The following is a 25,674-nucleotide window of genomic DNA, read 5'->3' on the forward strand; positions in this document are numbered from 1 at the left end:
CTTTTTCTTCACTGTTTTGTTGTTGTTGTTGTTGTGCTGATTTTTTGTTTGTCAGTCATGGGGCCTGAACTTTGGGCCTGGGCCCTGTCCCTCAGCTCTTCAGCTCAAGGCTCGCCCTCTATCACTTGAGCCACAGCGTCACTTCTGGCTTTTTCTGCTTATGTGGTGCTGAGGAATCAAACCCAGGACCTCATGCATGCAAGGCAAGCACTCTACCACTGAGCCACCTTCCCAGCCCTTCACTGTATTTTTTTTGTTGTTGTTTGTTTTTTGGGTCCGGTCGTGGGGCCTGAACTCTGGGCCTGGGTGCTGTCCCTCAGCTCTTCAGCTCAAAGCTAACGCTCTACCACTTGAACCACAGCGCCACTTCCGGCTTTTTTCTTTTTGCTTATGTGGTCCTCAGAGGCATGCAAGGCAAGTGCTCTACCACTGAGCCATCTTCCCAGCCCCCCTTCACTGTTTTTTTAATTTAACTGCATTGCTGGAGACTTTTATAACATGATGAGTCACTAAAACAGTGAAATGCTAATCCACATAATACTTAACCAGCATTAACCAACATTCTTAACTAGCACTCATGAACTCCTTCATCTGTGGTTGAACTTCAAAAAGTCTAGCAGGGCACTGGTGACTCATACTCGCAGTCCTATCTACTCAGGAGGTTGAGATCCAAGGACTGTGGTTTAAAGAGAGCCTGGGCAGGAAAGTCTGCAGACTCTTATTTCTAACCAGCAAAAAGCTAGAAGCAGAGCTTTGGCTCAAGTGGTAGAGCACTAGCCTTGAGTAGAAAAGGATAAAGGACAGTGCCCAGGCCCTGATTTCAAACCTCAATACTCACTCACTCTCTCTCTCTCTCCCTCCTCCCTCTCTCCCTCTCTCTCTCTCTCTCACTCACACACACACACACACACACACACACACACACACACACACACACACACACACACACACACACAAACACACACCTAAAAAATCCCCCAAAATGATACATAAAATAGTTTGAGTGAGCAGTCAGTGTTCATGTTTCCCTTGGGTGAGTCAATAGTCTCTAGTATGAAGGAAAGAACTTCAAATACAAGACTAGTTTAAATTCTTATTCAGAAACTAGCCTGACTATTAGCTTGGAGAAGTCACTTCAATTTTCTTCTTTCCAAAGGGAACACAAACCTCATCTACTTCAAAAGGTAATTGGATAAGATTTTTTTTAATACTTTGTTTAAAACAATCAAGACTCTAATCTTTCAGAACACATAAAATTCCTGTATGGAAAAGATTCTTCTATTTATAAAGAACAGCAAAAGAATAAGGAGAGCAAATAAAGACACAAAATTAAAATTCACCTTCATCCCATCCCCAAATCCTGGAGTTGCTGAGATAAATCTACCCTGGGGAGATGTAGAGATCACAAGTTCAGCTCCTGCCCAGCTCAGATTGCTCAATAACCAGTGTTTCACACTGATAAATGCCTCCCAAATCTCAGAGCACAGAGTGAGAGTTCACGAGGTTAGGCGCATTAATTAGCAGTACTCATTTGGATTCTGTATTCATCAAATACAACAAGCAGCTATTCAATATTTGCCTATTTGCACTACTCTAAGATCCCTAATTCAAAGATCCAACCAGAGTACAAAATAAGGCCCAAGAAAATAAACTGAAAATAAACCTGTCACCATCAAAATGTGCCTCAAAGTAAATTAAGCAGCTTTACATAATGGCCAATGGGTTTGCACAGGCCTACAGCAGAGATGGTATGAGTAATGAATGTACAGGTAGGTCCCTGCTCTAAAAGGAAAGAAAAGTAAAGTAGTTACAAGCAATGACAATACTTTTTGTGATTTAATAAATGCTATTAACTCCTTTTCATTTTGCTCCTCACTGATCTGCAATCCCTCACAGAAAGAACACAGCATCAGACAGTATTCCTTTCAGCTTCAGAGCTAAAAATATCAACACACTTTATAGCAATTAGCATACCTTAGTATTCAGGACTAGATTAAGAGACTGACCCTGACCCCTTACCACATAACTGAACCATGTATAAACAGTTGAAAGCTAAGCCTAGGAATCTTTGGGAGCTGAACCTCTAGTTTTAACCTATGGCTAGGATACAGAACTATTGTCAAGAAGCACAAATTTCACAGCTTACAGATTTGTGGCCAATCCACACCAGAGGGAAAACAAATAAAATGACTATATCCTGCCGAGCACCAGTGGCTCATGCCTGTAATCCTAGAGACTCAGGAGGCTGAGATCTGAGGATCACAGTTCAAAGCCAGCCCAGGCACGAAAGTCCCCATGAGACTTTTATCTCCAATTAACCACCCCAAAATCGGAAGTGGGGCTGTGGCTCAAGTGGTAGAGCACTAGCCTTGAGCACAAAGAGGTTCAGGGACAGCACCCAGGCCCTGAGTTCAAGCCCCATAACCCCCTCTCCCTCCAAAAAAATTCTAATTGTCTTCAGATTTAGACAGGTAACCTTATTTCTCACCAAAAGCTTCTGTCTTCAACTTTAATGGTGATGATCCCACAGACAGATAAACAGTGAGATGAATGCTTTTTCAGCATACGGACTCTACCCACTCAGATACCATTCTAGTACCCAAAATGCAAGCATTGGGCAAAGACTCTCAAATGTGGAAGGCCTCTATGAAGATGACCTTAGATTATGCTATTTTTTAAGATTATTTTCAGAGGCCCTGATGAAACTCAATTAACTTCTGGGAAGTAACTAAATGGACTGCTACTTCATTTAGCATTATGAAGGTTCATATCCAGTAGACAAACCTAACAGTGGTAGCTTCTTTTGGCAAGCTTAAAAGAAATTATGAGCCAGGGGCCTGTGGCTCATGCCTGTAATCCTAGCTACTCAGGAGGCTGAAATCTGAGGATCATGGTTCAAAGCCAGCCCAGGCAGGAAATTCTGTGACACTCTTATCTCCAATAAACCACTAGAAACCTGGAAGTGGTGCTGAGGCACTCGCCTTGAGCTGAAGAGCTCAGAGACAGCACCCAGGCCCAGAGTTCAAGCCCCATGACCGAAAAAAAAATTATGAATGGGCATTCAAAAGACATTTCCAGGACTTGTCCTTTCATACCTGAAAAATGTCAATATCCTCAAACAGGAAGGAGACCAATGTCATTCAGCAGCAAGGTGACTTGAGCCATACCAGTTGTACCTGGTTCTTAACTCTCATTTCAACCTTATCTACTGAAGCCTTCAAGTAGCAAAAAAACATGGAAGGCATTTCACACATTTCCTCAAACTGTAAAGAGGATAATCTGTAGGAAGCAGTTCTACTCTAACCTATGAAAGGTCCTGGCCTGTTTCTAATCATCCCCCATTTAATAAAGGAAAAAAGGCAGAAATTTCAATGTCTTTGGCAAGATTTCTCTGATTAAAACCATAAGGTCAAAAAAAAATTTTTTACTCCCCCTGGAAGGAGCATGGAATTTTCTTCCTTTACCTTATTACAAAGATGGAAACAGATCAAACAGATCCATACAGAAAGACAAAATGACTGGGGGGGGGGGGGGAGGAGACAATTTCAGCTGTTAGAATTAAGAGACATTAAAAAAAACAGTTAAGATATTAGCAAAAAAGTCAATCCTTGCGATGTTTAATAATTTTCTCTTGTAACATCCATAATTAAAGTAACATAATACCTTTAGGACTAAGAAATATTTATTTTATATCTGAAAAAGCATATTCATTCCTGAAATAAGTTGTGTTACCTTCCAAAGTAAGTAATTTTAGGAAATGTTAATATTTCTCTCTTAAGGTATACTTTGATCACATCTGCACACACACACGCACACGCACGCACACACACACACACACACACACACACACACACACACACACCAAGTTATAAATAGTAGACACCAACCTGGCTATCCCGCGGTGGGAATCCATGATAACCTGGGGTCAAAGACTCGTTCTAAGATAGAGAAAAAAGAAACTGTAAGAAACCAGGAAACACTCACAATAATCAAAAGCATCCAAACTGGCCAAATATAAAAGCTGCTTTGTTTCATATTCCATGCTACCTAACTACAAAACAAAGATCAGTACTCACTTAGGACACTATCCAGGAATAGCATTTCCCCCTGCATTTCCTCTCCCGAATAGTTCAACCAGGGTACTATGGAGACTGGGAGCCAGAAGAGTTCCAAACATCACACTGGGTGACTTCAGCAGACCCAGCCTCTTCTCACTGAATGCTAAATACTGGAAGAACCATCAGCTTCCACATATTTCTACTTGTCACCTGGTCAGAAAGGGGACAAATACTACCCTGCTAACAACTGCCTCCTGGTCTGGAAAGATTAAGCTCTTCCTCTCTATTAATCTTTTTGCCCTCAGTTCTTCTATTTTTAGCTTTTTGTTTGTTTTTTTGTGCCAGTGTTTCACAATGTTTGCCTAAGTGGCCTTCAACTCATTATATAGAACAGACTGGCCTCAAATTTTGATCCCCTGTCTCTTCTCCAAAGTGATGGCATTACAGGAATGTGCCAACGTGCCTGACAAGTTCTTTTAAGTCTAGATGACATTCCAGGTCTGTTTAAGACTTCCCCTATCATCCTATATCATCTTATGGACCCCAGTAACTTTGAACATGTATAAATGTCGATATTTGTTCTAGGTATTTGTGCAATTTAGTTCCAATGTTATTTGTGATTCTCATTAATCTTATTTTATTAAAGGTCTATCATACTTAGTCTCTCACATCTTCACATTGAACAACTGAATTTAGGTTCCTAAGGCATGGGGCTGGGAAGATGGCTCAGTGGTAGAGGGCTTGCCTTGCATACATGAGGCCCTGGGTTTGATTCCTCAGCACCACATAAGCAAAAAGAAGCCCAAAGTGGCACCATGGCTCATGTGGTAGAGCGCTAGCCTTGAGCTGAAGAGCTGAGGGACAGAGCCCAGGCCCAGAGTTCAGGCTCCACAACGGACAGTAAAAAAGAAAAGAAAAGAAAAGATTCCTAAGGCAATTTTACTGGCCATTAAAATTTATGCAAACCCTAATTTAGTGTAAGATCATGTATTTCTTCCTTGATCCATTCAATCATTCAAGCAACATATACTGAATACTAAAATTTCCAAATAAGTGAAGGAGTAAGAAAGAAGGCCCTTGACTTCACAGAATCACAAATGAGAGGAGATAGTATGTGCATACCAAGGAATGATAAGAACATTGGGTTGTTCTCATAATTTCTCAAGTGCAACACAGCTACTCAAAGACACTCATCTTCTTCTTCCACCCATTTGTACTTTATTCATACTAGCAGAAAAGAGGAATTTTCATCAGTAGGTCTTTCACATTTGGCAACAAAATAAACTTTTCATCTAATGATAGGCACAACAGAGATACAATTACATTCAAAATTATAATCAAATATAGTCAAAAGTCAACACTCATCAAGATATATTGTATTCATAAGTTGCTTTGTTAAATGGCAACTCTTCTGTGCAACTACTTAAAAGATCACTTTTTTTAAATTTTATTTTATTTTATTTGTGAACATACTGTACAGAGGGGTTACAATTACATGGGCAGGATAATGCGTACATTTCTTACCAAGCATTGCACCCTCCTCCTTTGGTTTACCCTTCACATCCCTTCCCAGCCTCCCCCCTTCCCCCCAATCCCAATCAAAAGATCTTTTTTTTTTTTAAGGTCAATAAACACTTCAAAAACCTGAGAGCCAGAAGTCAAGTTGGGTCATTATAGAACCCCAGGATTTCCACAATATCTAGCACTACCTAGCACACAGGTGTCTAATACATCGACAGTAAGATGTAGTTCTCTACATGGTGGAGACCTAAAAGAATATCTAAAAAAAAAATAAAGTTAAATAACTAGAAATTATTTAGGAATTCCTCCTCTAATTCTATCAGAGGTAAACAAAATTCTCCTTTTCTATTAATAAATAATCTATTTTAGACACTTAAATATTTATACATCGGTTTCCTCAAAGAAAGCACACTAAATACTCAAAATAATTGTCTTTAAAAAAGATTATGAGCCAGGTGCTGGTGGCTCACACCTGTAATCCTAGCTACTCAGGAGGCTGAGATCTAAGGATCGTGGTTCAAAGCCAGCCTGGGCAGGAAAGACCGTGAGACTCCTATCTCCAATAAACCACCAGAAAACCAGAAGTGGAGCTGTAGCTCAAGTGGTAGAGTGCTCGCCTTGAGCTGAAGAACTGAGGGACAGCACTCAGGCCCAGAGTTCAAGCCCCACAACCGACAAAAAAAAAGATTATGAGTACTCAAACAATCTTGAGAAATAAGAGAAATGTTTGTTGACTTTCAAGTTTACTACAAAGCTACAGTAATGAAGTTAGTACAATATTTACCTAAGGATAGTCATGTAGGTCAATGAAATACAACTGAGAGTCCAGAAATCAACCCTTATAGTCATGGCCAATTAATTTTTTAAAGGGTGCCAAAAATGTCAATGGAGAAAGAATAGCCTTTTCAGCAAATAATGCTGGAACAACTAGATATCCAGAGGTAAAATAAGTTTACAAAATTAGCACAGAAAGGATCAGATCTATAAAACTATAAAACTTTTCAAAGAAACCAGAGCAGCAATTCTTATGATCTTGGGTCAAGCAGCAATTTTTTTTTTAACATAACACCATAAGCTTAACTGATGAAGAACAAGAGGTAAATTAGGTGTCATTAAAATTTAAAACTTTTGTGCTTCTAAGTGAACAATGAAAAGTAAAAAGGCAATCCACAGAATGAGAGCAAACATTTGCAAATTCCATATTTGATAAGGACCATGCCGCTAGGGCAAAGAACTCTTATAACTCAACAGCAAAAGGAAAATTAACTCAGCTAGAGTTCTCTGCTCAATGGTCATTATCATTGGTTATTATACAAGTCAAAACCACATGGAGCACAAGCACCAGTGGTTCATGCCTATATAAATCTAGCTACTCAGGAGGCTGAGATCTACAGATCATGATTTGAGACCAGCCTAGGCAGAAAAGTCACCATGAGATTCTTATCTCTAATTAACCACTCAAGAACTGGAAATGAGGCTGTGGCTCAAAGTGGTAGAGTGCTAACCTTGAGCAAAAGAGCTTAGGAACAGACCTGGAGTTTAAGCACTACAACCACCACCACCAACAACAAAACCCACACACACTAGTAATAATCACATACTAGGATGATTATAATAACAAAGTCTGACAATATTAAGTGTTGATAAGGATAGGAGAAATAGAAATTTTTGTACATTGCTGGTGGGGAATATAAAATGGTATGGCTACTTTGGAAACAGTTGGGTAGTCCAGAAAAGGTTAAGCACAGCCAGGTCTGGCATGTAATCCTAGCACTCAGGGGCTAGAAGCAGGAGGACAGCAAGTTCAGGGTCAGCCTGGGTTACCTAGTTAAAACTCTGTCACACAAAACAACAACTAAAAAGGCTAAACACTGTTACTGCATGATCAAGAAATTCCACAGCCAAGTCTGTAACAAAAAAAAAAGCAAAAAGATACATGTATAGAAAATCTTAAACAAGAGGGGATGTGGACAGAAGGGAACCTTACTTCATTGTTGGTGGGAGTGTAAACTTGTTCAACCACTTTGGAAAGTAGTATGGAGGTTCCTCAAAAGACTCCACATAGAGCTCCCCTATGACCCAGCAGTCCCACTTTTGGGCATTTACCCAAATGTTTACAAACAAGACCACACTAAAGCTACCAGCACAACTATGTTTATTGCAGCATTATTTACCATAGCTAAGATCTGGAACCAACCCAGATGCCCCTCAGTAGATGAATGGATCAAGAAAATGTGGTATATATACACAATGGAATTCTATGCCTCCATCAGAAAGAATGACATTGCCCCATTTGTTAGGAAATGGAAAGGCTTGGAAAAAATTATATTAAGTGAAGTAAACCAAGCCCAAAGAAACATAGGTCCCATGGTTTCCCTTATTTGCAATATCTAGTATATGTATGAGTCAAGCAGAAAAGATCAGATAAGGTGATGTTAAAAAATGAACCCTAAGATATGTATTTTAAATGTTTTTTCTTTCATGCATTTGTTTCTAACGCAATTATAAGATTATTTCTTTGTTGCTTTATATGTCCCTCCCCCACAGTATAACCCCTGCTTTCACTGTATTTGATGTAGGTATAATCTGTAGAGGGGAAGGGGAAAAACAAGTCATTTAAATAAGGATACAGGTGGACCTGTTCCAACAATGAGAAGTACAAGTTGTCATGTCAAAAACGAACTTTACAACTGGGGGGGGAGGATTGGGGGGGAGAACTGGGGGGGAGGGAGGATGGGAAGGGATGGGAAGGGTAAACAAAGGAGGAGGCTACAATGCTTGATAAGAAATGTACTCACTATCTTGCCCATGCAATTGTAACCCCTCTGTACAGTATTTTCACAATAAAAAAAAAAGAAAATCTTAAACAAGAATGCTCAGAGCAGCATTATTTCCTAATAGCCAAAAGTAAAACAACCCAACACTCAAAGGACGAATGAAACAAAATACAATACATCTATAACTGAATATTATCCAGCATTTATAAGAATGGAATATTAATGCAACATAGATTAATCTTGAACACATCATGCTAAGCAAAAACAAACAAACAAAAAAACACATAATATGGCCACAAACTATATCATTCTATTTACAGAAAGGGTCTAGACCAGATAAATCTATAGTGACAGAAAACAGATTTGTGAATTCAAAGGCTAGGGGACAAAAATGAGCAGGGACTGCTAAAAGACAACAACATTTATTTGTGACAACAACATTTATTATGAGAATATTTTGGAATCACACATTGATGATAGATGCATGACTGTAATACTAAAAACCACTAAACATTAAAAATACTTTTTTTTTTTTTTTTGGTCTGTCATGGGGCTTGAACTCTGAGCCTGGGCGCTGTCCCTGAGCTCTTCAGCTCAAAGCTAGCACTCTACCACTTGAGCCATAGCACTACTTCCAGTTTTCTAGTGGTTTATTGAAGATAAGAGTTCACGGAGTTTCCTGCCCGGGCTTGCTCTGAACTATGATTCTCAGCTCTCAGCCTCCTGAGTAGCTAGGATTACAGGCATGAGCCACCAGTGCCCAGCTAAAAATACTTTTTTAAAAAGGAAATTTGTAGTCCAAAAAAACCTCCTCATTAAATGTGCTATTTAACAATAATAAAAGCAAAGGCAGTTTTTTTCACACTGACTTTTATAATGGCAATATATACAACATGAAGGAGGTGGAAAGGGGAGGAAGGAAGAGTAGAACTCCTTAAGTTCATAAGTGCTTTGTTTCTTCTAGATTCTACAAATTTACTAATAGCAAATTTTCTAATAGTTATAATAAAGAAGATGATGTTGATGGACAGATACTGAGCAACTAAGCAGTATGGTTCCAAGGTGGAAGGGGGAGGAAGAGAAAAACAAAAAGAGGAGATTACACAGACAGATTACATAGATATATAAAAATGTATTTATTATTAGAGAAAGTAAATAACCAAATAACAAAAATATCAAATGACAGAGCTGAGGTAGAAGTGGTAGTACACATCTATAATCTCCTGAGAGATTAGGAGGTGGAAGCAGGAGGACCAAGAATTTGAGCCAGCATGAGCTTTAAAGTGGGTCTCTATCTCAAAAAAGGCAAAGGGCCTGCTCACGCCTGTAATCCTAGCTACTCAGGGGGCTGAGATCTGATGCTGCAGTTCAAAGCCAGCCTGGGTAGGAAAGTCTGTGAAACTCTTATTTCCAATTAACCACCAGAAAAACCAGAAGTGGGCTGTGGCTCAAGTGGTAGAGCACTCACCTTGAGCTGAAGAGCTCAGGGACAGGGCCCAGGCCCAGAGTTCAAGTGCTATGACTGACCAAAAAAAAAAAAAAAAAAAAAAAGACAAAGGTCAGTGGATATAGTTCAGTAGTACAGCACTTGCCTAGCATGTATATTTCAAGGAAGTAAGCAAGCAAAGAAGAAACGGGAAAGCCAAACCAGTTCTGGTGGAGTCTAAGTCCCTGTTGTTCCTGATTTGACAAGTTCTCTTGTCAATAACCATTCCACATTATCCCTTTACCGTTATAAGTTTGTCTAATCACTCTCAGAGAGCATCCCACATACAAACTATGGTAGAACACCTGCTTAGCAAACATGAGATCCTAATTTTGAAACTTTTCTCTGTTCCCAACCTCTCAGATAAGACTACTGGACTCCTTTGCACTGTAGGAAAACTCTCTGCCTCCTCTCCAAGAGTGGCCCTGGTTAATTTAAAAAGCTTACTTTCCCTTTTTAATTGCACAATGTGTATACTTGTCTCCTACAACCACATTAACTTTGCATGGATCCTATTATAATATTCTCTAGTGATCTGCTCAATAAATGTGAGACTCACTAAGGCAATCACTATAATTCTCTAGTTTTGAATGCTGATTAGTATTCTCTTGTAAATATATCAAAATTTGTTTCTTGCTGGACACCAGTGACTCATACCTGTAATCCTAGCCACTCAAGGGGCTGAAATTTGTGCACCTCAGTTCAAAGCCAGTCTGAGCAGGAAATTAAGACTCTTATACCTAGTAATCTATCAATAGAAAAAAAGCCAGAAGCGAAGATGTGGCTCAAGTGATAGAGTGTAAGCCTTGAGCACAAAAGAAGCATTAGGGGTACTGGTGGCTTGTGCCTGTAATCATAGCTACTCAGGAGGCTGAGATCTGAGGGTCAAGGGTCAGAGCCAGCCTGGGCAGGAAATTCCATGCAACTCTTATCTCCAATAAACTACTTAGGAAAAGCCAGAAGTGGCACTGTGGTCCCAGGCAGTTGGTGGCTCATGCCTGTAATCCTAGCTACTCAGGAGGCTGAGATCTAAGGATCACGGTTCAAAGCCAGCTGGGGTAGGAAAGTTCATGAGACTTTGATCTCTAATAAACTACTCAGAAAACCGGAAGTGATGTTGTGGCTCAAGTGGTAGAGTGCTAGCCTTGAACACAGAGAGGCTCAGGGACAGAGCCTAGACCCTAAGTTCAAGCCCCAGGACCAACAAAAAAAAAGTTGAGTCCTATATTCTTGTTGTGAATATTTAAAATTATTTCCAGCTATGCTTTGTTTTGTCCTTCAGCAGTGCTGCCTATGAACATTCTTTTAGATTTGTTATCATTTTCTAGTCATGAGATCAGCAAAAATGAAAATACTACAATTTGGCAAGAAAATGCATAAGTGAGTTCTCTCAATCATGTAGTAAGAACACATATTAGAGCCACTGTTTTGGAGGGCAAAGTGATAAAAGCATTGAGTGCATAGACTTGCTAATCCTATTCCCTAGAAATCACATGCACTAGTGTCCAAAGGAGTGTGGGCTAAGCTTTTTCAAGTCTGTGCTCTTAGTAATAAGTGAAAAATCAGAATTTCAATTTGCATTATTAAAAATGTTATCAATTATCATTAATTTTAATATTCAATGCATAAGTAAGAAAAATTCTTTTTTTTTTTTTTTTGAGTCCAGTCGTGGGGCCTGAACTCTGGGCCTGGGCACTGTCCCTCAGCTCTTCAGCTCAAGGCTAGCGTTCTACCACTTGAGCCACAGCGCCACTTCCGGCTTTTTTCTTTTTGCTCTGTGGTGCTGAGGAATCGAACCCAGGGCCTCATGCATGCAAGGCAAGCACTCTACCACTGAGCCACCTTCCCAGCCCAATAAGTAAGAAAAATTAAAGTTAAATTTCTATGATAGAGATCTCAGATCATTTTAAAGGACACATTTTTTTTAATAGCAATTAACAGTTTCTGAGAAAAGGGGAGAGGGAGAGTGACAGAGTAGGTGAGACTGATAGAACACATTGTAAACGAGTGGAAATGTCACAATAAAATACCCTTCTCCATATAACTAATGTAAACTAATAAAAATACATCCCTAAAGACAGACAAGGAACTTCTAACTGTGGTTACCTCTAGCAAGAATACTAGGATCTGTGGAAGACTGAAAAGGTGAGTTTTGTTTCTATGACTGCGAAATTCATGTATGACATAGTATCAATGTTTCATATATCTTATAAACCACAAAATGACTTGATATAATCTCAATGTTCATAATGCATAAAACAGTTATTGCTGGTGGTACTGATGTTTGATCTGAGGGGCTTCTGCTTGCCAGACAGGCACTTTATGACTCAAGTATGCTGATAGCTCTTTCTTACTTCATTAAATAGGGGGTTTCATATTTATGCCTGGGCTGGCTTAGACTTTGATCCTGCTATTTATGCTTCCCACATAACTGGGACAAGAGCGTACAACACCATGTCCAGATTTTATTGGTTGACAAAGGGTTTTCTTTTCTCCTTAAAAAATTTCCAATTAGCCAGGCACCAGTGGCTCACGTCTGTAATCCTAGCTACTCAGGTAGCTGAGATCTGAGGATTACGGTTCAAAGCCAACCTAGGCAGGTTTTTTGTTTTTGAGTTTATGTATCTGTTGTATTAATATCTTACCAAATATGTGATTTGCAAATATTTTTGTCCATTAATGGATAGCCTTTTCATTCTATTGACAGTATCATTTGATTATTAAAAAAAAGTTTTTAGCTTTTATAAAGTTTATTTGTTTCCTATGCTTAGGTGTCATACACAAGAATCCATAGCCAAATCCAAGGTTAAAAAGATTTATCCCACCAGGCGCAGGTGGCTCACGCCTGTAATCCTAGCTACTCAGGAGGCTGAGATCTGAGGACTGCAGTTCAAAGACAGCCTGGGCAGGAAAGTCTGTGAAACTCTTATCTCCAATAAACAACCAGAAAACCAGAAGTGGCATTGTAGCTCAAGTGGTAGAGTGCTAGTCTTGAGCTGAAGAGCTGAGGGACAGCGCTCAGGCCCAGAGTTCAAGCCCCATGACCGACAAAGAAAAAAAAAAAGATTTATCCCTAGGGTTTTTCCCAAGAGTTTTATGGATTTAGCTCTTATGTTTAAATCTTTGATCCTTCTTGAATTAATCTTCCATGTCCTCATTATGGCATCATCTCTCTCTCCTGAATGGACCCAGACTGATAACAAGTGAGTTGAAACAAAAAGTTAACAGCCACTTGTATTGCACTGGATAGGCAATATGCTTAGTGTTTGATATATACTATCATTTTTACTTTTCAATAAAAACTCTATGATATAACATTCTATAGTAAATAAAAATGAGACTCAAAAAGCAAAACACAAAAAACTATATGATTTTCCCACACTTTCACAAATCCAGGTATGCTTGACATTGAAGACGAAGTCCCTGTTGATTCCCAACTTACTTTTCTTCACAGAACCTAGCCCCCTCTCCAACCCCACACACATTTTTTTAAAGAAGCTGAATACATATCTGCAGAAAAAACCATAGCAGGGCTGAATGTCATCCTTAGGAAAGAGCAACTCAAAAGCTTGGCCTGCCTAGTGTCTAAGAACTAGATTTCAGGAAGGTTCTATTCCCAGAAATGGTCATAGTGGCTCTTACCTGTTTCTAACTGCTTTCTTACTGAGATTCTGAAATTTTAGTATATACTCAGTAAGCCCCACCCATCACAGCACTAGTCTCTAATGAGCTTCCATGGTAGACACAGCTCATTGCTGGAGAAAAGATTATGACCTGAATGACTCCACTTAGGAAAAGACTTTTGTTGGACACTTGACCCTGGCTTCCCCTGAACTTGGACCCTTGCATCTTTTCCTTTGGCCAGTTTTGCTTATTGTATCTTGTCACCATTTTCAAAGCTAGCCATATTCTGAGTTTGAAGCTCCTAGTCAGTCAATCACTACATTTGGGATGCTCTTGGGAAATTCCCAAATAACTATTCTGTTAAGTGCTGAGACACACAAACAAATAGGATGCTTGCCCTTAAGAAACTTCATGGTCTATTGAAACTTGCCCTCCTTCACTTCTCTGACCTTCATTTCTTGGCCTGTTCAACACTTAACATATAACAGATATATTTCCCTGAAGCAAATTTCATTCTTAGTGCTGAAGTGATGCTAAATAAATATTTCATAAGTCTATCAGGCAAAATCTGAGACACAGTTCTTTAATAAACTCAAAGGCCATACATATTTTCTCTATCTGATTGTGTATCTCATTAAAAATGAATTGCATACCCTTGTATATTGGAATGAAAAATGAAGCAGCTGCCATGGAAGACAATTTGGCAGTTTCAAAGAAGCTACCACTTGATCCAGCAATTTCACTCCTAGGTGTAAACTTAACAGAACAGAAAAACAGGTACTTACACAGAATACTTGTACACACATGTTCCTGGAAGCTTTATTCAAAGTTGCCAAAAGGCAAAAACTACCAAACAAATACATCAACTGAGGGGCAGATAAACAAATTATGATTAGTTCACATAAAGAAATACTCTTCAGTTGTAGAAAAGGTTAGTTTTTCAAGGTTCATTCATGTTGCAGCACTTACTAATGTACCAGGAACATTAATATAAGAGAAAGAAGTCAGCAGAAAAAAATACATATTTTTATTCCATTTATATGACACATCTACAATAGGAAAAAAATCAAGGAAACATAAAGCAGACTGGTGCTAGCCAGGGGCAAGAAAGAATGTGAAATAAAAAGTGACTGGTTCAGGTAGGTGATAAAAATGTTTAGATGATAGGGTGGTGGTTGGTTGTTCAATACTGCAAATACACCGTATGCCTCTAAACTGTTCACTTTAGAAAGGTTAATATATCTACTCAATTAAATGACAATGTAGTACACAGTATTACACAAATGAAGAAAGCCATCCTTCCTGATGTTATTTGAATGAGTACTTGCAGAGGGGGTAAAATAAGTCACTTAGCAAGTCCAGCAGCTTCCATCTACTCCTTCACTGCTTTCTTACTAAGACCAGGGTTAACTACTTAAAATCTCACATAAATCATTCCAGTATTAATGATCCTCCATTGCTCCTCTCACATGGTTATGCCTTTTCTCTTCCCATAGTTATTTCTTCAACAAATTTTCTTGGTTATATGCAAATTCAGGTTATATGCAAATACTATGTCATTTTATGTAAGGGACTTGAGCTAATCTTGGTATCTGAGGGCGTTCTGGAACCAGTCCCTGAAGACACTGAGAAAGGGACAATTATATCTCCCTTTGATTGATAAGAGAAACTCAGATTGAGAGTCACTGACATTAAATGAGGAACCCAAGATCTCACAGGCAGTTCATATCAAAAAGAGGCCTGAAGTCCAAGTCTTCCAACTGCAATTTGGAGTTTTTCCAACTAGAACTTACAAATCTAATAATATGATTTACTTTGTGCAATCATTGAAATCATCTGGATCTGAATGAAATGGCAAACATGATTATGCAAAAACTTATTGTGACTATATACCCAATTGATAGCAACAAACAAATTAGTTTTGTGTTCTGATATCCTGGTGTTTCACTGAACGCTTTACAAGTTTGGCATTAAAAAAAAAAAGATACCCCTTAATTCACCTCAGAGTACATAGAAAACACATCCCAAAAATCACTTTGTAATACTCAAACTATCCCTTTGAGATAGGCTTACATGTTGAATATCCTACCCCTACATTTAAATTAATAATTCTGTCCAAAAAGCCACTACAGACAAAATAATACATTTTAGTTTGATTGGTATATACTAGCCATGTCAATTTCACTTTTACAGCAATCACTTCATTAATCCTGCTATTTGTCAAACCAGCTCTGTTGCTTATCAGTTAAGTGACTTAGGACAAGTTATTCAACCCTCTGAGCCTTAATATTCTAATCAGTAAAATACATGTGACTACAGCTACATTTTGCCAAGGATGTTAAGATTAGGTATAATATATGAAGACACCCAGAAGTACACTTGCTCTATAAAGCAAGTTATTAGTTTAACCATTTTTACTATCTGCTTGAGTTCACTATACTGCCTTATACCTCAGACCCTTAAGATCTGTATGACTGAGCAAACTGGACTTTTTTATTTTCTTTTCATCCTACAGCTTCCAATAACCTTCTGGCTACAACTGCCAATTCTCAGACCTAAACTCCCTGCCATTTACTTCTAGTGTCCCTACAGCAAGTCCCAGAACTTCCTCTTACTACACTGATTCCCTACTCAGGAACAAAACAATATTCATTACTTGTCAAATCAGCCACCTACATGCTGATAATTACTATGCTTTTGCTTACAACTAATCTAAAAGACCATAAAAAAAATCAGCTGAGTTTGAGAGTTATTTTTTTCCTTGAGACAAAGGTTTTATTAGCATACTTTAGTTGTACAAGGGTGGGGGAGTTTACTGTGACATTCCACACAAGTGTACAATGTAATCCAATCAATCTTGCCCCATCATTCTCTTACTCTCTTTCCCACTTCCCAACACAACCTCCACTAGCTCACAGTTCCATTTTAATAGATGCAAACAGCTATTCCAACCATATTCATCCTCAGTCAACCTCCCTGTTAGCCCAGTATCCCCTGGGCCCCCCGCGGCCCCCGGTACCCATTCTCCTAACAAAGCCTATCACCCTCTCCAATACCCTTAAAACAAAGATTTTTTTTTTTTTTTTTTTTTTGGTCCGGTCATGGTGCCTGAACTCTGTGCCTGGGTGCTGTCCTTCAGCTCTTCAGCTCAAGGCTAGCGCTCTACCACTTGAGCCACAGCGCCACTTCCGGGTTTTTTCTTTTTGCTTATGTGGTGCTGAGGAATCGAACCCAGGGCCTCAGGCATGCAAGGCAAGCGCTCTACCACTGAGCCACCTTCCCAGCCCCCAAACAAAGATTTTTTTAAAACATCATTTTTAAACAAATGGTCAACAATTAGGAATCTAATTCCTATAACCATTCCACTATTCAACTCCTACAATTCTTACTCGTCTAGCCCTCTTTGGTAATAGTAAACATTTTAATAAAAAGGTAATCTGTAAGGAAAAGGAGGCAGAAAAAACTGTAAGGGGGGCTGGGAAGGTGGCTCAGTGGTAGTGTGCTTGCCTTGCATGCATGAGGCCCTGGATTCAATTCCTCAGCACCACATAAGCAGAAAAAGCCTGAAGTGGCGCTGTGGCTCAAGTGATAGAGGGTGAGTCTTGAGCTGAAGAGCTGAAGGACAGCACCCAGGCCCAGAGTTCAAGCCCCAAGATTGACAAAAAAATAAAAACAAAACAAAACAAAAAACTGTAAGGATAGTTTCCTGCAAGAAAAATTAAATACCTGAGATATTGATGGAACTGGAACTCAAGTGATGGCCCTTTTTGAGGGACAAAACTACTATACAGATTCACCCAAAATACTGAAGGAGAGGCAAATGTCTATAACTTACACAGATACTGAAATGTGCTAAATAATTTATGCCAATTGTTATGATCTGTGGATTATTCCCACTATCAAGTGAAGAGAGCGAAGTTAACAAAGGTTAACTGGACCAAGGCTAAACAGCTGATATTAACAGAGCCATAAGCCACAATCAAAATTCTATTCTTTCTATTACATGGGACACAGTAGCTTAGTCCAGAAAATGCTAGGGAATTGGGAAAAGTCAACATATGTTTTATCTGCACATTATCCAAATGTTTCTCTCCCAGCACTGGAGATAATTGAGAGATGCATCACCTTTACCCTGACCTGTCAACATCATCCAGTTATTATTCCCCAGTTATTATTCCCAACAAGAGAAGAAAAGCAATGCTCCTTAAATTTGAATTTAAAAAAAAAAAAAAAAAAAAACAACAGGCCACTAGGACCCTACTAAAATGTAGACTCCATTCAGCAGGTCTGGGTGGCACCTGAGAGTCCTGTGACTTCCTGTCATGATGATGATGTTTCTGGTGCTTGGGCCATTCACTAAATGGATTTCACAAAATGTTTCCTAATCCTAGCTGATCACCTATAGGAATCACTTAAACACTACAGATTTCTAAGCTCCTTCCTCTTGGATTCCATGGTGTCTGGAATGAGGTCTAGGTTGACATTAGTACTGAATAGGGACCACTGGTCTTTCCTATGTCCAGGCACCTCTACATTATATTTCTTAATTTCAAAAAAATGTACAGTTATTGGCAATAAACAACAAACACTAATTGAGAACTACCAAATGTCTAAGTGTTTTACCTATTAGCTTACTTAATCCTCCAACTATGTTATAAGGCTGGTACTTGTAACACTACCCTTTCCATTTTATATATAAGGAAAATAAAAAGACTGTTGCTTGTACAAGACCAATAAGTGAAGAGCAGAACACAGACTCAGACTTAATCTGACTCCAAAATCTGAGCATTGGAACACATCACTACCACTGCACTGCCGCCAGGCAGTTTTAACATACACACTTGAACAAATGAATCCAAATGGGTCACCTCAGAAGATGTCGCCCTAGGAGAACTATGCTTTCATTCCTCAGAAGCTGCCATCATTCAGGACATTACTGCTAAACTATAAAATGCAAGAGCTTTTGATCTAAAATTGAAAATGTCTTCAGAACCTAAACACGTGACTTTAAGTATCTTTAGCTGGAATAAAAGCTGATGAGCATGAATTTGCTTTTTGACAATACCACAAAACTAGGAGACGTCAACTCAAAAATAGTTTAAAAAAAAAACCCTAGTGTCTGATCAACTTAGGTTTTTAAAATGAAAAATCCATTGTTTTCCTCATCATTCACCTCTAAAGCCGATTCTAAATGAGAGTTCTTTATGTTTTGCGCAATGCTTGCATCAGTAGAGCCAAGGTGACTTATTTTCAAGGACAAATTCATGTGAATGCACTGGTCCTGTTTCATTTGGTTTTTATTTTGTTATGTTGTTTTTCAAAATCAGGCTTTTAGACATGCCTGAAGAAATATATTTACCCTTCATAATCAACACAAACATGCATATTCTCAGAACTGTCTTGAAGCATGCAATTTTCCTTTCTGCTGCAAAAGCAACTGCTTTAGTTTTCTTTTCTTTCAAAGAATTTTATTTATACACATACAGCCATATTATAATAATATCATAAACAGGCATTAATGAAGCATTTAGTTGCATGCAGCACCAAAAACAGCATTGTATAAAGGCATATATATATATATATATATATATATATATATATATGCACACAAATATCCTCACATTAACAAGTAAGGCACACACAATACTACAGGGATATAACTATAAAAAGATAATCACATTTTTACATCAGATGAGCTCCTTTGTTAAGAATATTCTTTTCAATGAAGAAAATATTCTGCAAATTCAGAATGATTTACAGATTTTTTTTCTCCCCTTAAACCAGGCATTAATGCAGATCAGCACAATTCCATTCAACCAACCTCTGCTTGAACTGGACTCCCCACACCTTATTGAGGCCACAGTTCCCCTGTACAAACTCCCACTCCACCCCCCCCCCATACACACACCCAACTCCCCACCAACCTCACAGGGGTTCCTGGGCTGGTCCATGGAATCTGATGACATCACTCTCTCTTCCTTCCTGGAATTCTAAACCCTGCTGCTCTCCCCTTGCACACAGCTACGATCTCCATGGCAACCTCACCTCCTCCTGCTTCCCTATTGGCTTCATGGAGCAGGATACACAAAAAGGTTTTCCGTTCTGCCCCCACCGCCTGCCCCTCAAAAAAAATGATGCTTTGAACAGGAACCTGAGCTAAATTTAGCTACTTAGGATTCAGAATCTTATGACTAAAAAAATATGGAGAAATATCCTTCTACGCTCCACCCTTCCCTCGATCCCAACCCAAAGTGGTTGTTTTACTATGGACCCAAGCCAGAAGCAAGTGGTAATATGTGCTGAGCCTTAAAAATAATTAGACTGCCTGCCTCGTATACGAGATTGGCACAGAAAAAATTCTCACACTCACCTCTTCCCATGAGAAGAAAAAGCAAGAGAGGAAGGAACGGGTGGGAAAGAAAGAGGAAGAAGAAAACCATACAAGTAACATTTGGGATATTTTGTGTACTGAACCTAAATCTTCTGCTTCCCTCCATCCCCAGGCAAGGATCAGGAACGCCATCAAAGCAAGAAAAAATGAATAAGGAAGAAGTGGGGGTAGAAAAACCATACACTTCTGTGACCACACACACTAAGTTGGAAGAATCTGAAGTCTGGGTCCAATTTTCCATCCCAGGAACTGACCTACTATGGAAACTGGAGCAAGTTTTCACATGCATCATCTAAAACTCAGCACTCACACAGGGATGGTATAGGAATTACTGACAAGATTAATGTAGTTTAGGTCCCTAAGCCAAAGGAACTGAATAAAAAAATAAATTAACATCATGATTAGCAAAATTCCTACAGATATAATCAGAAATTTGAGATCCCCACAAGAACATGAACTTCTAAAAATAACCTTTCAGAATAGAATCATAGATATATATTATAAAATATATTTTATTTCTTGAATCACATAGTTCCTAAATAGGTTTCCAAAATATGTCAAGACTAGCCAACTTGTGACTAATAAGTTTGGAACTGGCCCTACTATTTCTTAATCTAAATTCTCATTTTGAAATAGCTATTCACTTTCCTTAAATGATGCCTAAGAAATAAACCAGCTCAACTGCCCACTTTCCCTCCCTAGGAAGTAATTCTTTCTTAGAGCCACACTGGATTGCTAAATACTCAATCAACCCAGTGGCTATGTCCTATATGAATGACTCTGAAGGACAAAACATCAATAATGACCAAATAGGAAAGAAAGGCTCCAAGCAGGTCAAAGCCTGTAGTAGAAAGGGGAGTAGATAAAAGTTAAGATGCAACTAGGGAATTAGAATTTTTGGTTTGCAGGACCAGAGACTTAACTCCAGCATACCCAACTCTCCAACAGCAAAAAGAGAAAGAAAAAATGCAAAATAATTTAGCATGGTAAGAAACAGTTGTCTGCCTCAAACAGAATTCAAACAATCTGGAATATTTAACAAAGTAAAACTGCCCATGGTCATCTAAAATAAGCTTTGCAACTGCTGTGGGAAACACCAAAGTTTGCAGTATATGCTAGTAAACCAAAACTTGTGTGGAAGTAGGGATGGTAGAGTATGAGTACCCCATTTCTGAGGTGCCTGCATTCTTGTTCTACTCCTCACTGACTACTAACAAGTCAGTCCTTCTGTGAAACCATTTCTGTGTGTACTACCAGTTCAGATGACTCCATAGGCTATGAAGAGCATAAACCGTTTTACTACTCTCAGGTCTTCCTACATAGAAAGACTTAAAGCTGTTTCTAAGACTTACCTAATGAGCTGGGAATGTGACTTAGTGGTAGAGTGCTTTCCTAGCATGCATGAAGCCCTGGGTTCAATTCCTTGGTACCACATAAACAGAAAAAGCCAGAAATAGTACTGTGACCCACGTGGTAGAGTGCTAGCCTTGGACATAAGAAGCTCAGGCACAGTGCCCAGGCCCTGAGTCCAAGCCCCAGGATTGACAAAAACAAAACAAAAGACTTACCTATCACATTAATTAACTGGACTTTCATTACAAAATCTATCAGCAATGCTCTGGATTAAGTGGGTTGATGTAGTTCAAAAGTTCTATATCCTCTTTCATTCAAGTGTGTCTTATGCTAGAGGGTTTATATTTGAGTTGTCGCTTTCTCAAAAAGAAAAACAAAAACATTATTGTATATACTCCTAATCTACATTTTGCAAAAGGAGAAACAGAGCTCACAAATGTCGATGTAACCACAGTTATGTGATTCATTATTTGATTTTTTTAAAGCATGATTCTAACTTAGGTCTCTTTAAATTCTGAAACCTATGCATTTTGTTTCTTGTTTTGATGCTGCTGAAGACTGAAAACAGCCTACAATTGCTAGGTAGCTGTTTAACTACTTGAACCATGCCTCTAGGAGCCACCTGGCCTTTTTTTGTTTGCACCTTTTAGTTTGCACCTAGGGCTTCAACTCAGGAACTGGGTGCTGTCCCTGAGCTTTTTTTACTCAATGCTAGGGCTCTAACCACTTGAGCCACAGCTCCATTTCATGCTTTTTGGTGGTTAACTGGAAACAAGGGTCTCGTGGATTTTCCTACTTAGGCTGGCTTGGAATTGTAATTCCTCAGATCTAAGCCACCTGAGCAGCTAAGCTTACAGACACAAACCACCAGCACCTCACTAGGGGCTGTTTTTGCTCTAGTTATGTTTTAGAATAGGGTCTGATTTCTGCCTGGGCTAGCCTGGGCTTCATTCATCTTATTTATGCCTCTAGCCATGGCTTGGATGATAGGAAATGAGTCACCACACACAGATTTTTTTGTTGAAATAGGGGTCTCAAACTTTTTCCCCCCAAATTGGCCTGGAACCACAAACCCTTACAATGTTGGAATGACAAGAGCTGAGGAGGAATCTAGTTAATTTTCTGTCCAATCCAGCCTGAAAACACCATCCTCTCAATACCCACTTCCTAAGTACCTTGGATTACAGGTATGAACTACTGGTACCTGGCTAAGTATTTTTCTACTTGGCCTCCCATTTACAAATAGGATTGGAAACACCTAGAAATTATTTTGTATCTATATTCTCTTACATCTCTTATGAAATATATGTTGCTTGACATAAAGTTCAAAGTCATTATTTTTTTATATTACTAACCCATATTAAGCCCTAAGCAGGCATTCAATACTTATTCATTTATTATTCTAATCCTATTATTCTAACCTTCTGGACAAACAGTAATGATTCCACTCAGATCTTTTCAAATTAAAAACTATCGAGAGATTACATGCTAAAGTGAAAAGACACATTTTCAGCTAACAATCGAATTCAATTTTCTAACATTTGAGATGAAAGGAAGCTAACAGTCATAGTGTCACAATGCCTACAGAATCTCATCTGTTGGTTTTGCTTTCTTTCTTTTTTTTCCGTCAGTCGTGGGGCCTGAACTCTGGGCCTGAGCACTGTCCCGCAGCTCTTCAGCTCAAGGCTAGCACTCTACCACTTGAGCTACAACGCCACTTTCGGTTTTCTGGTGGTGGTTTATTGGAGATAAGAGTTTCACGGACTTTCCTGCCCCAGCTGGCTTTGAACCAGGAGCCTCAGATCTCAGCCTCCTGAGTAGCTAGGATTACAGGCCTGAGCCAATGGCGCCCAGCATTTTATTTCTTTTGGAGGGGGGAGGGGAGAGGAGAGGAAGTCAGGGATAAACCTGCATCTTTATACATACAAACATGAGCTCTATCACTGAACCATGACCTAGTCTCTCATTTATTGATTTTAATCCACAAATTTTAATGTAGTCAGGATCTATACTGCAGATTTGTAACTTCTACATTCTACAAATAGAATCAGAGCATTTCTCCAGGGATTTTACTGAAATTAAGTCAGGTGATTAGAGGACCATGCTAAAAGAGGCCAAGGTCATGTTTGTTTGATATCCATGTGAATCACATACTGCTGTAAATACACACCCTTACTTTTACTGAAAAGATAATGTACACTATTACATCTTCTAGAAACAATTTTAAGGCATGTGTCTACTACAATCAAACTTTATTCTTTAGAAAGAAGCTATTATCTTTCACAAAATATGTCCAATCATCCATTATTTCAGTATTTACTGAACACCTATCATGTTCAATACTAACATAGGTTAGTACTGAAGCACAAATAAACACAACTATGTGTGATAATGCAACATGGCAAAGGTGTATTGAGTGTGCAGGACTGGCTAGCTTTAGAACAGGTCATGAAGAATGAGCAGCAGTTTGTTTAGGTAAGTGAGGACATTATGGGAATTCCAGGGAGCATTCCAAGAGTAACAGAGGTAGGGTCATTAGACAACATGGCATGCTTGGCAAAATCTCAGGTATATTGTAATAATAATAATAATAAATTTAAAACCCAAGGCAACCTCTCCTAGATTGTCCACCTCATTCTACTAGTCTTTCCTAAAATATTTTACTCTAGGTTAGATTTCCATAAAGGTTCGAACACTTTAATACCATGTGGCGATTTTTGTCTCATCACAGGCTCTATGATAAAACTAAATACCAAAATAAGGTATATTCTCCTGAAAATGAAGGCATAAGTGGTTGAAAACCTCAATGAAGAAGTGCTTTTATCTGTAAAATAATTCCTAATTTGAAATCAGTTAAGAGTTTTCTTACTCTTCTCAAAGAATTGGTCTGAAAAGTGATCCATGGAGTTTGTTCATCAATTCTCTTTTCCTATAGTTCTTTTAAATGGTTAGTGTTGGCAAGCAGATATAGATAGATATAGATTCCTTTAATTTAAAAAAAAAAAAAAAAGCAAGCAGGATCTGGTGGCTCATGCCACTCAGGAGGCTGAGATCTGAGTATCGCAGTTCAAAGCCAGCTTGGACAGCAAAGTCTGTGAAATGCTTATCTCCAATAAACCACCAGAAAAGTGGAAGTGGTGCTGTGGCTCAAGTGGTAGAGCACTCGCCTTTAGCTGAAGAGCTCAGGGACAGCACCCAGGCCCAGAGTTCAAGAGCCATCACCGACAAAAAAAAAAAAAGAAGCAGCCGCACTGAGAATGTGACTTAGTGGTAGAGTGCTACCCTCAAGCAAAAGAAGCTCAGGGACAGTGCCCAGGCCCTGAGTTCAAGCCCCAGGACTGGCAAAAAAAAAAAAAAAAAAAGCACCTTCATCATCTCTATCCAACATTCTAATTCAAAAGCACACAAATGCATGTGGAATAGCTAAGATATGGAACCAACCCAGATGCCCCTCAGTAGATGAATGGATCAAGAAAATGTGGTATATATATACAATGGAATTCTATGCCTCCATCAGAAAGAATGACATTGCCCCATTTGTTAGGAAATGGAAAAACTTGGAAAAAATTATATTAAGTGAAGTAAGCCAGGCCCAAAGAAACATAGGTCCCATGGTTTCCCTTATTTGTAATATCTAGTAGATGTATGAGTCAAGCGGAAAAGGTCAGATAATGTGATGTCAGAAAAATGAACCCTTAGATATATATTTTAATGTTTTTTTCTTTCATGCATATGTTTCTAACGCATTTATAAGATTATCTCTTTGTTGCTTTGTATGTCCCTCCCCCACAGTATAACCCCTGCTTTCACTATATTTGATGTCAGTATAACTTGTGGAGGAGATGGGGAAAAACCAGTTGTTTAAGGATACAGGTGGACCTGTTGCAACAATGAGAAGTACAAGTTGTCATGTCCAAAACGAGCTTTACAATGTGGGTGCGGGGGGGGGGAGGGGAGAAGGGGGGGGAAGGAGAAGGATTGGGATTGGGGGGAGGGGGGAGGCTGGGAAGGGATGTGAAGGGTAAACAAAGGAGGAGGCTGCAATGCTTGGTAAGAAATGTACGCATTATCCTGCCCATGTAATTGTAACTCCTCTGTACAGTATGCTCACAAATAAAATTAAATTAAAAAAAAAAAAAAACAAATGCATGTGGAGCCCCCCACCCTGCCAGCTTGACAGGTAAAAGCTATTATGTGTATGAGAAGCTACCTATCACCTATAGCAATCACAGAACAAAAAAATTCTTCTCCAGTAATCTTTTTACTTAAGTGACTACATAGATAACAATGGGCAAAAGAAATCATAAGAGCATTCTCATAAAATAAACCCACTCAAATAATCAGCACCACGTTTAAAACAAACAAACAGAACAATAACAGTCAATATCCATCCTGCACCTCTGAAAATTACCTCTACAAACTCACTTCCACCAGTTTACAACAATGACATTAACACCACAGATT

At 38.9% G+C, this 25,674-nt stretch overlaps 1 protein-coding gene across 20 annotated transcripts in view; it reads right to left on the reverse strand.

Annotated features, from left to right (window-relative positions):
- Window positions 1-25,674, reverse strand: part of LOC138811691 (RNA binding protein fox-1 homolog 2) — a 245,889-nt gene that overhangs the window by 157,903 nt on the left and 62,312 nt on the right. For 18 of the 20 annotated variants that reach the window (XM_069999400.1, XM_069999398.1, XM_069999413.1 and 15 more), the window contains exon 2: window positions 3,888-3,938. In XM_069999400.1, coding sequence (XP_069855501.1) covers window positions 3,888-3,938 — 51 coding nt within the window. Of the gene's footprint in view, window positions 1-3,887; window positions 3,939-5,180; window positions 5,216-19,390; window positions 19,571-25,674 lie in introns of those variants that run through there. The other 2 variants (XM_069999414.1, XM_069999415.1) reach the window with 2 other exon arrangements.

Source organism: Dipodomys merriami, unplaced genomic scaffold (assembly GCF_024711535.1).
Source record: "Dipodomys merriami isolate MVZ:Mamm:240054 unplaced genomic scaffold, mDipMer1.0.p SCAF_55, whole genome shotgun sequence".
NCBI classification, from domain to species: domain Eukaryota; kingdom Metazoa; phylum Chordata; class Mammalia; order Rodentia; family Heteromyidae; genus Dipodomys; species Dipodomys merriami.